At 38.2% G+C, this 14,518-nt stretch overlaps 1 protein-coding gene across 12 annotated transcripts in view; it reads right to left on the minus strand.

The window, feature by feature from the left end:
* Nucleotides 1–204: 204 nt before the first annotated feature.
* The window catches only part of TAF1A (TATA-box binding protein associated factor, RNA polymerase I subunit A), a 32,655-nt gene continuing 18,341 nt past the window's right edge, over nucleotides 205–14,518 (minus strand). For 9 of the 12 annotated variants that reach the window (XM_061382251.1, XM_061382250.1, XM_061382256.1 and 6 more), the window contains 6 exons: nucleotides 8,613–8,743; nucleotides 7,190–7,348; nucleotides 6,094–6,160; nucleotides 5,234–5,357; nucleotides 3,611–3,765; nucleotides 205–578 (listed from right to left, as the gene is read on the minus strand). In XM_061382251.1, coding sequence (XP_061238235.1) covers nucleotides 466–578; nucleotides 3,611–3,765; nucleotides 5,234–5,357; nucleotides 6,094–6,160; nucleotides 7,190–7,348; nucleotides 8,613–8,743 — 749 coding nt within the window. In that variant the 3' untranslated portion in view covers nucleotides 205–465. Of the gene's footprint in view, nucleotides 579–2,965; nucleotides 3,087–3,610; nucleotides 3,766–5,233; nucleotides 5,358–6,093; nucleotides 6,161–7,189; nucleotides 7,349–8,612; nucleotides 8,744–14,518 lie in introns of those variants that run through there. The other 3 variants (XM_061382258.1, XM_061382257.1, XM_061382259.1) reach the window with 3 other exon arrangements.

Below are 14,518 nucleotides of genomic sequence, written 5' to 3' on the forward strand. Positions count from 1 at the left end.
TATATTCTTCATGGTATTAAACCTAACGTGGATCATTGCATTGCAGGCAGACGCTTTAACCTCTGAGCCACCAGGGAAGCCCCAATTAACATCTAAAAGAACACAAGTTAATTTAATAGTCCCACAAGTTGTATTTCATTACACGATTGTCAGAAGCAAATTAGCTGCAAACTGCAATAACTGCTGTAGCACTATATTCTTAGATTAAACAAATATATTTTTATTTGAAGATTATTCCTTAATGTTACATTTAACAGTACAAAAGGGAAAAAATGTATTTACAAAGAACAAATGAGACTCTTCCTCTAGCTATAACTGTTAGTAAAAAAATATATAAAAAAATATACAAATAAACCTTTTGTAGTCAAATAAACTACTTCCTTAAAATACAAAATAAAATACACTTAAAACTATCACTGAATTACTACTCTGTAGCTACAAATCTGAAATAACTAAAATTCAGTATCAGAGTCCTGAATTTACAATGCTGTATTTTTTCACTGATTTCTTCATCTGCTTCATTTTCTTCTTTAACGCTTGATGATCTTGCTTTGAAATATACCGAAAATATTTACAACCTAAAAAAAAAAAAATCAAGGCAAAATAAACAAAAAGTTTTAACACTTACCAAATTCTTCAAGTGCTTTTCTACATTGTAAAAATTCTACTTCAACTCTGGCACACTGATGATTATATAAACAGATGGATTTGTATTATCTATGGACGTATGTCTCGGAGAAGGCAATGGCACCCCACTCCAGTACTCCTGCCTGGAAAATCCCATGGACAGAGGAGCCTGGAAGGCTGCAGTCCATGGGGTCGCTGAGGGTCAGACACGACTGAGCGACTTCACTTTCACTTTTCACTTTCATGCATTGGAGAAGGAAATGGCAACCCACTCCAGTGTTCTTGCCTAGAGAATCCCAGGGACGGAGGAGCCTGGTGGGCTGCCGTCTTTGGGGTTGCACAGAGTCGGACACGACTGAAGCGACTTAGCAGCAGCAGCAGCAGCAGCAGCAGCAGCAGCAGCAGCAGCAGCATGGACATATGTCTAAGCTCATTCTCAGCACTGTCACCAGTGAAATGGACTGCTTCCTACCTACAAAAATACTTCTGATCCATCATGATTAAAACTTATACTTTAGCTTGTTTTCTACCTTCCCTCCCGAACCTTAGTTAAGGTGAGATGCATATTATACTGTGCTCTGCTTAGTCTTGTCTGACTCTTTGTGAACCCATGGACTGCAGCCTGCCAGGCTCCTCTGTCCATGAGGATTCTCCAGGCAAGAATACTGGAGGGGGTTGCCATGCCCTCCTCCAGGGGACCTTCCCAACCCAGGGATGGAACCCAGGTCTCCCGACATTGCAGGCAGATTCTTTACCATCTGAGCCACCAGGGAGGCCCAAAAATACCGGAGTGGGTAGCCTATCCCTTCTTCAGGGGAACTTCCCAAACCAGGAATTGAACTGGGGTCTTCTGCATTGCAGGAGCTACCAGGGAAGCCCATGCATATCACATTCATGTATTAAATACGCCTTCTCCAGAAGCAAACTACAATAGCTTCCTTCTCAATGACAACTTGGTCGAACAGTCACAGAGGTATCTGTAACAATTAGAAAGTCCTCTGTAGAAAACCTTGATGTGAAGAATTAGGACAGACAAATTCTAGGTTAGAAGAGATCAAAAATTATCTCTCATTCCCACCATCTAGCAGGCAGCCAGAGGTGATCAAGGAGTTCTGCCAAAGGTGCTCATCAGACCTTCTATCTGCTTTTCATACTCTTACAGTGCTAAGAGGATCACTAGTTAAGTATCTGAGAGACATGAGTCAAATTCCTGTAAGAAAAATGTAAGCTGGGTATTATAAGGGATTTTCTATTTAATAAATGAGACCATAAATCACGTATAAAAAATTAGCATTATTACAGTCTCAGCTTGCCTCTATTCATCTTTCCTGGAAATTCCTAGGACATATATTGTACCTAGAGTAATTAGTTTATTACCCCTGAAAATAGTATGTGAGACTTGCTAATATTTTGTTAGCTGGGAAGCAGTGGTATATGCAATGTTAATAATTTGTGCTTCTAAATGTGTCTGCCACTTTAGCAAAAACAAAGTACAGATTTCTGCTTCTGTCTAGAATACAGAAAACTGGAAAGAACTTTGCTCCCATCGTAACAAAGAGAAAAAGCCAAATAAACTACAATCTCCTAACTTCAAGCCCACCTGAGCTGAAGTCACATGACAGCCGAGCAGCCTGGATGGCCAGGAAGGAAAGGCCCCTCCAAGGAGAAGTGGGCCTGGTCGCCTTGAGTGGAGCATGGGAGGAAGGGCAGCCCCTACACCCTGCTCCGAGCACAGAGCAAAGGCAGATGATGGCGAGAATTCAAATCCAGGGTGTAATGAGGGTAACCAGACCAAGAACAAAACCCAGCTCAGTTCCCGATAGACTGACTTAACCCCCACAGTAACATCCTGAAAAAAGAAGCAGTGAGCCCACTCTCAGGCACTTTATGCCTGATATGCCTGATACTTCAGAACTTACGCAGCACTTTAACATGAGCTTTGCGTGATGCTTACAACAATCCTGTAAGCAAATCAGGCAGCTGTTACACTGCCCGTCTCACACAGAAGGCTCCCAAAGGCTACCTGCTTGGCCTAAGTGATGCAGCGAGTAAGGGACAGAATTGGAAAGTTAACCCACGTCTTCAGACCCTGCTCAAACACAGGTACATTCTGATATCTGTACTAGAAATCTTTATACTCATAAAGTTGGAAATCACAGTCCAAATCACATTTTTGTGTCTTGTCGTCAGTATATTAGGGAGAAATTTTTAAAATTACTCTCATGTTTATTAACCCCTTTCTTCCCACAAAATCAGCATCTGGTTAATCTTAGTAACCATCTGAAACATTAACTGAGAATACTAATTCCGAATTAGCACAAACTATATCTAAACTGACCTGAAGAATCTCTTTAGAGCACTTTAAATTCCCTGGCCACACAGTGCTCACTGTGGCCACCGTGAGGTTCCTTTCTTCATCTCTGGACAAGATGGACAAGTCTCATTTCAGTACTGGCTACCTTTCCATATTTCAGTGGGAGAAAGCAGGTAAGAGTTTTAACAGCCAAGATACTCCCCAAAGAAAAGATCAATTTCCCTTTAAGAAAATTTTTAGGTAAGTTAATAGGAGGTATGTTTTTCTTTTTGTAAGGGAAGAAATGACTCATTGTTACAGGAACAGGGAAGTTAATAGAACATAAAAGTGTCATTTAAAAATGAAATCAATAAAGAATATTTTTCTATTTCTTATAGACAATCTCAGTCAACTTTATAGCACAGCCAAATGGTTACTGTGAAAACAGTCTGCATCCTTTATCTTAATGGCCCTTAAAATATACTCAAATCAAGAGTATAAAAACCAACAACAACAGTTTGAAATCACTGTTTCTAATCCATGGAAATTCCCGACCAACAGATCACTGGCCCTCCCAACTCAAGATTCATTTTTCTATTCATCAGTTATTTCTCCAGCATGAATGCCCACATTGTAATTTCAAAATCGCCTAAAAGCTATGGCTAGATAAAAAGAAAACAAAACATGTACCTTTTCCTAACAATAACCCAGCTACCAAAGCTTTCTCACAAGCCAAAGTTTTATCATCCTTCCAATTGCTTTTTGCCCAAAAGTAGCTGAAGTGAAAGCTTGGCCACCAGCTTTTCCTGGAGTTCCACTCTTCTTGAACCCAGGCAAGATGACTCCTGGAAAAGAAAAATGTCAAAAGCGAAGGTCAGTGATGGCAACAGACCTATACGGTCAGAATGTGAACTTCAGTCGGGTCCATGGAAAGATAACAAACCAGATGTTCTGAAACTAGCTTCTGGGTACAGTCATGGCACAGAACATACATGAAAGCAAATCCTTTTGAGACTTCTTTGATCTCCACGTCCCATTCTCCATCTACTGAAATAGCCAGTTCAGCACAGCACAGTGGTTACCAGCATAGACTCTGAGGTCAAGTCTCAGATTCAAATCCCGCATCTTCCATTTATTATCTGTGTGGGCCTGTGCAAGTTGCTTAACCTCTCTGAGCCCAGGGTCCTTGGGTACACGAATGGCACGCATCTCACAGCCCTGTTATTAGGGTTAAACTGGCCCACAGTCTGGTAGGTGTCATAAACTCTTTGCCTGCTGTCCAGTACAAAGTAAAGTTTCAATAAATGTTAGCTATTATTATTCATTACTTTAAAAGTTCCTTTAAAAGCTTAAATTTTATAGGCTACAAAGAATTACTATCCAAATTGACATGCCATTATTGTATATTTACATGAACACATGGGTTTGACAGCTAAATCCAGGCAATGCTGTGTTCATCAACAATTTAATTGACTTATTTAGCACCTATTTGTCCTTGTGGGCAAAACTTCTCTGCCTTCAAGAAACTTATGGTTAGTAGGGGTATAGACTGAGATTTGGAAAGTGGCTTACATTGAGCACACCAACATACCACACTAAAAACACTTCATGATCAGGACTATTCTATCTCTAAGGTCAAGTCAGGTCTGAAGCCTGAAGCAAGTGCCCACTGATAATTAATTTCCTAATAAACTAAAATGGATAAAATAACTCAATGAAACTTTCATGTCGTGATATCCTTTATTTTCATGGACAAGGTAAAAATGACAAGGGCCACTTCTTTTCTTATATTCGACATGTGGCATTGATGATTACTATGATCAGAGGTATAGTTTCAGATACTCAGCTCATAAGGGACTCCATAAATATCTGCTGAATGAATAACCAAGATGATTTTAAAAGGTCCTAAAAAAAGTCCACTGAAAACAGCTGGGAGAAAAGCTGCTTTCTATGTGATCTTACAAGCAGATGACACAAATTACAAAACAGTTTACAAAGAATCTCGTCACGAGAGGAAGTGACCCCTTTTAATCTTTATTTTTGATAAGAAAGTACACAGTTATCCCTTAGTAGAGTAGTGGTAACTGACAGCATTTATTTTAATAGTACAAAAAATCTTGATAGAATTTTTTATGTTTTACTTGTGATTTCCTATTTCCTGTCTTCTGATGTATTCAGAAGAAAACAGCTAAAAACACAGCTTAAGAAATCCAAAAACATAAAGAACTTTAAAAATTGACAGATATTAGCTAAAATTTTATAAAGTGTTATTTATGCTGATCTAGTAATAAACACTATGTGTTTCTTACTTACCCCATTAGAGTCTGTTTGAGATATTTTGCCAAGTATTTCCAAGCAGTTATATTTTTAGTGCATCCAGCAAAATCTAGAATTCCAAATAACACTTCCAATCCCAGTTTATGGTGTTCTTCCTTGTCTGTGATGGTCAAAACCATTAAGAGTTTACAGAAAGCACTGAAGAGCACAAAGCTAAAAGATTACATTCCATCGACAAAATATCACTGAAGCATAAGCCTTAAAGTTTAACAGTTTAAAACAATTCACATGATCACATTATGATCAACATATGCTCCTGTGATGAATCTGAAAAATTCAATAACTTTGTCCATGCTAATGAAAGCAGGATGGTGAGTCTGACTTCTGTATGGGTTTATGCTACTCAGAATGTTATTTAAAGTACCTACCCTACTGAGGCATTTCATACATATTCTTTTCTATTAGGAGAGGTACAGAGGCAGTCCCAGTACCTAATAGACTTAAGCAGATTTCCTCCTATGAAGAAATGTTCTTTCCTATACTGAGCTGAATAAAGTAAAGATTAAAATGAGCTGAATTATACAAATAGAAGCCGTTTTTCTTTTGCAACCATTGCCTAATACTCTACAGCACGGGTCAGCAAACTTTTTCTGTAAAGGGCCAGACACTAAACATTTAAGTTTTGCAAGCCTTACAGGTTGTCATAACTATGCAACTCTACTGTTGCAGGGCAAAAGCAGCAACAGGTGATATGTAAATAAATGGGCATGGCTGTGCTCCAACAGAACTTGATTTATAAAAACAGGCAAGAGTTGGATCGGGCCCAAGGCCACAGTTGGCTGAGCCCTAGTCTACAGTTTGTCTACACAAAGAGACAGAAAATAAGAACTACTTACCTGATTTTCGCAGTAACCTATGGAATTCTAACATCAGTTTATGAGATGGTACAATCTGATACAAAATCTGGAAGAAAGAGTAATATTGTAATTGTTACCCATTCTAAAGGCATTAGTATATGTTCAGATAAAATTCTTACTACCTAATATGCTCTCAGAAAATGAATCAAGGATTTAAAAGATACTTTTGCTTTTATCCAGTTTTAATTTTGGTATAAAAATGTATTCTATGCAAAGATATTTAAAACAAAAAAATCCCTGCTAAAAACAAGATAGCTGGTTGGGTGGGTGGGTAGTGTGGATAAACAAAGACTTTTTCTTTTCTCCATATTTATACTGTTGACCACACTCGAAAAATTTACTTTCTTTTCAGCACCAGGACTGAGGAGAAAATAAGGAAAAAGAATATCACACAGATATTTACTGATCACAAAAGGTCACAAAATATAGAAAACAAAACAGCAAAGCTAGTTATTCTGGAAGACTGTTTGAGGAATGTACTATATAAAGGGTATTCAAAAGTCAAGGAACTTCCCTGGTGGTCCAGTGGTTAAGAAATCTGCCAATGCAGGGGACACAGGTTCGATCCCCGGTCTGGGAAGGTTCCACATGCTGTGGAGCAACTAAGCCTATGCACCATAACTACTGAGCCTGCACTCAAAGAGCCCAGGCGCCAACACTACTGAAGCCAATGTCCCTAGAGCCCACACTCCACAATAAGAGAGCAGCCCCTACTCGCTGCAGCTAGACAAAGCCCACACACAGCAACAAAGACCCAGCACAGCCAAAAAATAAATAAGTTAATTAAAAAAAAAACAACAGCAATGCAAAACTTTCCAACCAGGGTGACAAAGGGTTTCTGTAATATTGATCCTGTCCCCTCGGTCTCACTTGGGCAGAGGATAGGGGAATAGTAGTTGATGAGAGGAGGATCTGCCTGAAGCCCACAGCCTCCTGTCTTTATCTCAGTGTATCATCCATACACGGTCACTTTCTCTGGGTGCTAGAACATGAAAGTTGGAAAGTAGTGACCTAAGAAGTCTTAAAAGTATTTGATTCCCAACCCTGTTCAAGCACTGATCTAAGAATTCCCTACCTTAAGCACACTTATCAGTTTCTCTCTTGGTGCCTTCTCTCTCTTTAGAAAGTTGTATAAGTAGACATGAGCGTTTGGATTTGATGGGAACTTTTCATCATAGGCGTAATTGTTAAGCACCTCTCGGGCGCCATCTTGATCCCCGTAGAATTCCAGCATCTATATAAAATAAGTGATGATATCTTAGGTAAAGCCCATAAGATACCTATATGAAACATCATGTACAACTTTACTGATGAGCACAAAATATCACACATCTGAAAAACAGCATTTATTGTATAGGGAACAATAGTGATGCTAGCTTTTGCTTCCATCAGTGTATGTTACAACCTCCGTGGAATAGAGAAGATCACATCAAAGGCCTACACGGTTTCCCAATTTTCCCTTGTCATATTTTGTTACTGAAAAATATAGCAACTTCAACATAAGAACTGTTCCTGTGAGAAATAAAGGCTTCAAAGTAGGGCAAACTAAGGACCAAAAAAGACCATATGATGCCACTAACCTCAGTGCCCTACATACTCCAGCCACAAAAGGAGAGCATAGGAATTATAATTCCTTTCCTTTCATTCTTTCCCATCCTGACACAGGAGTTTCCAGATTCACTGGCATACAGTTTCAGAGATTATCTTCTGACAACATAATTCTCACTTTAGCACTAATGAAACTTTCAAAAAGCAAAGTATTTTGATGATATATTCCTAGTCCTCTGTCCTTTCACAATAACTCTAAGATAATACGATGTCCTTAAGAACTTCTAAGAGCCATTCTTCTTCATTTCACATATTGTGACCTAGTTTCAGATTTTTGCCCCCTTCCCTTCTTGATCCCACCATATCATAGAAGATCTTTCTGCTTTTCTTTTAAGCTCAATCAGAACAATACAGAATTGACATTTACAACTATTGTGCTATTATTTATAAATAAATAAACCATCACCCTTGCACCATCCATGAGCCCTGCATCCTTGGGTTTTGCATCTTAGGCTTCAACCAACCACAGACTGAAAATATTCGGAAAAAGAAAATTTCCAGAAAGTTCCAGAATGCAAAACTTGAATGTGCTGCACAAAGGCAACTACTTACACAGCATTCACATTGTGTTAAGTATTAAGAGTAACCCAGAGATGATTTAAAGTATACAAGAGGATGTGCGTAGGTTACATACAAATACTACACCATTTTATATAAGGGATTTCAGTGTCCAAGGGTACTGAGGGGTGACTGCATTTGGCCACGACAGGTTATCCAGTGGTGAAAATAAACACAGTTGTTACTGTATAGTAGGAAAATAGCAAAAATTATTCAGACCAAAAAAGGGCATCCTACTGTTTAAAAAATAATTTTCTCCATTATTTGCCTTCTGATGTATAAAGATTAAGCTTAAAATGAAACTAATAAAAACTTAAGAAAAGTCTACTTACCTCTATATAACTCTTCACAAAAGGGTCCCAAACTCCAGGAATTTGAATCAATGTGCAAAGGTTTATAGACGTCTTCCAGCTGTGGTTAAGCATATTCTGGGATGCTGTGTTGTAAGCATAATCATCTTTATCTGCCCAAAGACAAAAGATTTTTTAAAGCAGTCAGTACTGGAGACTCACGCAGAATCAGTAATTGATAAACTACACATAAGAAAAGCTTAGACTGTAATGGCTTCACTGGTGAATTCTAACAAAGAAGAGTACTAATTCAAAGAAGAGTAGTAATTCTTTACAAACTATCTCCCCAAAAATGACAGAGAGGACACTTCCCAACTTACCCTATGAGATCAGTATTACCCTAAGACCAAAATCAGACAATAACACACAAGAAAATTACAGACCAACACCTCTTATACAGATGTACAAATTCTTAACAAACTACTAGGAAACTGAACCTAGCAACATATAAAGTGGGATTTATTCCAGGGATGCAAGGTTGTTTAGCATTTGAAATCAATTAATACAATATTCCAAATCAACAGAATAATGACAAAAACCTCATAATCATCCCTACTGTTGCAGAAAAAGCATTTGATAAAATTCAGTAACTTTTCATGATAAAAACACACAATATCTAGGAATAGAAGGAATTTCTTTAATCTGATAAAGAGCATCTTGTGAAAAACTCACAAGTAATATCAGAATTCATGGTGAAAAACTGCATGCAAAGGAGAATTCCTCTCCTGCCACTTCTGTTCAACACTCTCATGGAGGTTCTGGCCAGGCAATTCAGCAAGAAGATGATATAAACAATGTTCAGATTAGAAAGGAAGAATTAAAACTATCTCTACTTGAAGATGACACGATCTTCCACATAGAAAATCCTAAGAATCCACTAAAAATTTATTAGAATTAATGAATTCATACTTGTATAATATAAAATCAACATACAAAAATAAACAAATCATCCAAAAATGAAATCAGGAAAATAATGCCATTTATAATAGCACAATAGCATCAAAAACGAGAAACAACTTAGCTATAAGTTTTACAAAAGAGATACAAATCACATCTGAAAAGTATTGTTCAAGGAAATTAAAAACGACTTAAGTAAATGGAAACATATCCCATGATCAAAGATTAGACGACTTATTAACTTATAATTTTAATGCAACTTCTATCAAAATCCCAGCTGGTTTTTTTTTTTTTTTTGCTTAAATTGGCATGCTATTCCTATAATCCATATGGAAATGCAAAAGACCAAGAAGAGCCAAAATAATATTTTTTAAAAATTTGGAGGATTCACAGTGTGACCTCAAAAGTCACTACAAAACTCCAGTAACTAAGACTGTGTGATATAGGTATATGTATATCCATAACATGAACTTCCAGGGTGGCTCAGCAGTAAAGAATCCATTTGCCAGCGCAAGAGACATGGATTTGATTTTGCTAGGAAGACTGCCCTAGAGAAGGAAATGGCAACCCATTCCAGTATTCTGGCCTGGGAAATACCATGGACAGAGAAGCCTGGTGGGCTGTAGACCATGGCGTCGCAAAGAGCTGGATATGACTTAGCAACTAACAACAACAATGGACGTGTACACATCAGTGGAAGAGAATTTAGAGTCATGAACAAAACTTCGTATATGAGTAAGTGAGTTTTGATACGAGTACCAAGGCAATTCAGTGGGAAAATAATAGTCTTTTCAAATAAATGTGCTGGAACAACTGAATATCCACATGTAAAAAGACAAAGTTGAACCTCTATCTACCTCACATGACATACAAAAATTAACTCAAAACGAATCAAAAAACCAAAATGTAGGAGTAAAACTACATACCTCTTAGAAGAAAATATTAGTCTAAATCTTTGTGACCCAGGAGTAGGCAATGGTTTCTTGGATGTGATACCAAAAGCATAAGCAACAAAAGAAAAAGCAGATAAACTAAACTTCATCAAAATTACAACATTTTGTGACTCAAAAACACCATTAAGAAAATGAAAAAGGTAATCCACAGAATAAAACATTTCCAAATCCTGCACCTATCTGATAAAGGACTTGGACCTAGAATATATAAAGATCTAAAACTCAATAATTAAAAAAAAAAAAAGTACTTCAATTAAAAACCTCCTAGGAGAAAAGAATCTGAATGCAAATTTCTCCAACCAGACAAATGAATGGCCCAAAAGCACATGAAAAGATGCTCAACATTATTAGCCTCTAAGGAAACGCAAATCAAAACCACAGTACACCACCTCACACCCACTGGGATAGTCCTGTCAAAGACAGATAACGGCAAGTGTTGGGAAGGACGAGAAGAAATCAATATCCTTCACATACACTGCTGGTGGGAATGGAAAATGGCACAGCTACTTTGGAAAACAGTATGGAGGTCCCTCAAAAGTTCACAGCAATATTACTCAAAATTGCCAAAAAGTGGAAACAACCCAAATGTCCACCAACTGATAATGGATACTTAAGTGTGGTATATCCATACAATGGAACATAAATAAATAAAAAGGAATTAAGTGCCATTACATGCTACAACGTGGTTGAACCTTTAAAAACATTAGGCTAAGTGAAAGACTAAGTGAAAGAAGTCAGTAACAAAAGACCACATATTTCAGGACTACCTTTGTATGAACTGTGCAGAACAGATATCCAGAGACAGAAAGTAGATTGCTAGGTTGCATGGCAATGCAGGAACTGGGGAAGAGTCAAGAGGGACTTCTAATGGGGGGACAGGCTTTCTTTCAGGGGTGACAAAACTGTTCTAAAATTGATGATGGTAATGGATGAACAACTGTGAATATATTACAAAACACTGAATTTATTATACTCTAAGTGAGATCAAATTGCCAACGTATGCTGGAACATAGAAAAAGCAAGGGAATTCCAAAAAACATCTACTTCTGCTTCACTGACTATGCTAAAGCCTTTGACTGTGTGGATCACAACAAACTGTGGAATATTCTTAATGAGATGGGAATACCAGACTACCTGACCTGCCCCCTGAGAAATCTGTATGCAGGACAAGAAGCAACAGTTAGAACTGCATGGACCAATGGACTGGTTCAAAACTGGGAAAGGAGTGTATCAAGGCTGTATATTGTCACCCTGCTTATTTCTTAAAAGCAGAGCACGTTATGCAAAATGCCGGGTTGAATTAATTACAAGCTGGAATCAAGATTGTCAGGAGAAATATCAACAATCTGAGATATGCAGATGACACCACTTTAATGGCAGAAAGTGAAGGAACTAAAGAACCTCTTGATGAAGGTGAAATAGGAGAGCAAAAAAAGCTGGCTTAAAGCTCAACATTCAAAACACAAAGATGATGGCATCCAGCCCCATCACTTCATGGCAAATAGATGGAGAGACTGTAGAAACAGTGTCAAATTTCATTTTCTCGGGTTCCAAAATCAATCTCGATGGTGACTGCATGCCATGAAATTAGAAGACACTTGCTCCTTGAAAGAATAGCTATGACAAACCTAACCGTGTATTAAAACGCAGAGACATCACTTTGCCAACAAAGGCCCATATGGTCATGGTCAAAGCCATGGTTTTTCCAGTAGTCATGTATGGATGTGAGAGTTGCACCATAAAGAAGGCTGGGCACCAAAGAACTGATGCTTTCGAACTGTGGTGGTAGAGAAGACTCTTGAGAGTCCAAGTAGATCAACCTTGAATGTTCATTGGAAGGACCGGTGCTTTAGCTGAAGCTCTAATCCTTTGGCCACCTGATGTAAAGAGCTGACTCATTGGAAAAGACCCTGATGCTGGAAAAAACCAAGGGCAAGAGGAGAAGGGGATGACAGACGATGAGATGACTGTATGGCATCACTGACTCAATGAACATGAGTTTGAGCAAACTCAAGGAGATAGTGAGGGACAGGGAAGTCTGGCTTTCTGTAGTCCATGGGGTTGCAAAGACTCGGACAGGACTTAGTGACTGAATAACGACAACAAGTGGGTGAACCATATTAAGAATCATATCTCAATTCTCAATAAAGCTGTTATTTAAAAAAAAGAGAGATTACCATACCACACAATAAACTGGATGACATGAAAACTCCTGATAATAATAAATGATGAGGAGACAACAGACAAAAGAAAACTCAAAACAGACTGCTGCTGCTGCTGCTAAGTCGCTTCAGTCGTGTCCGACTCTGTGCGACCCCATAGATGGAAGCCAACCAGGCTCCCCCATACCTGGGACTCTCCAGGCAAGAGTACTGGAGTGGGTTGCCATTTCCTTCTCCAATGCATGAAAGGGAAAGTGAAACAGACTACTAATGGGATATAAATTAATAACCACTTTGGAAAGACATTAGCCTATTATGTAGTACAGTTGAAGATACACATGCTTAGTGACAACAATTCTACTCTGAGAAACACATGCATATGTGCACCACTATCTGTGCCCAAGAATTTCAAAGCAGCATTAATTATAATATCCCCAAACTATTAACATCCTAAATAGCAATCAATATATAGAAGGAATAAATTGCAAGAATATCATACAATATATTGTTTCACAACAACAAAAATGAAAAAACTAGAGCTAATTCAACCATACAATCACATGTTAAATGTTGAACAAAATATGCAATGTCCCCCAAAATATGTACAGTGTGGATCCAAATATGACATTAAAATATAGGCAAAACTAAACTACATTTACAGATGCACGCGCTGTGCTGGGCTCAGCTGCTTCAGTCCTGTCCGACTCTTTGTGACCCTGTGGACTGCAGCCACCTGGGAAGCCCCTATAAATGCATACTTGAGTGGTAAAGGTATCTTTAAAAAAAAAAGGAGCTATTATCATTAAGGGGCTTCCTAGGTGGCACAGAGGTAAAGAATCCACCTGCAATGCAGGAGACGCAAGAGATGTGGGTTTGATCCCTGAGTCAGGAAGAAGGAAATGGCAACCCACTCCAGTATTCTTGCCTGGAGAATTCCATGGACAGAGGAGCCTGGTGGGCTGCAGTCCACAGGGTCACAAAGAGTTGGACATGACTGAGCTCTGAACATAATTATCATTGAAGTCAGGACAGCAGTTTCCTTGAGACAGAATGGGAGATGTGATCATGAAAGAACACATGGAGAACTTTCAGGGGGACAGTAATGCTGAGCTCCTTACTCTGGGTGTAGTTACATGGATGTTTGTTTTATAATATTCATTCTATCATACATTTGTTTGACACACTTCTTCAGGATATATTTCACAATCTTAAAGGTTTAAAAAGAAAATCTGTCCTTTGAAACAAACAGAAGCACAAAACACTTCTGGGTTCCAATACTTCTTTTTGGCCAAAATAGTAGCCTCCTTTCACCCAATATATATAGATTAGTATCCTCTTCCCAGTGGATCTATTGCATAAATATCAATATGAACTTGGAAATGAAATGGTAACTGGAAAGCAGGTGTAAATGGATATCAGAAAAAAAAATGTGAGAAAGAAAGGCAGATCCCTGAGTAAATATAAATTGGGTGTGAATTTACCATGGAAGGGGGTTCCCAGCTACCAAGTGCATCAAAGCCAACCAGCACAGGCCACAGCAGAAAGGAAAAGCTCAAGGCAACTCTGAGCACACGTTCATGTGTTACATTCCATAAGTCTGGTTATATAAAACTAGTCCTAGTTTTTTTTTTCCCATTAAATAGCTATGTGAAGTTAAAGACAATCTAAAGATCTCCACATTTCATCCCATCTTTATCTCTTGTTGCTCCAGAAGAGTGTCAGCTGCAGAAGGTACTGAATTATCTAACCATGAAAGTGACGGTATAAATTCATGTTCCAACTGCTTTAATCATCATGTATTTGCTTGAGTTCTACCTAAGTGTGTGAGAAGAAAAGGAAATAATGATTTTAAAACTCACCTAAATCAGTATCAGCA

The sequence above is a fragment of the Bos javanicus genome, chromosome 16 (assembly GCF_032452875.1).
Source record: "Bos javanicus breed banteng chromosome 16, ARS-OSU_banteng_1.0, whole genome shotgun sequence".
In the NCBI taxonomy this organism is placed as follows: domain Eukaryota; kingdom Metazoa; phylum Chordata; class Mammalia; order Artiodactyla; family Bovidae; genus Bos; species Bos javanicus.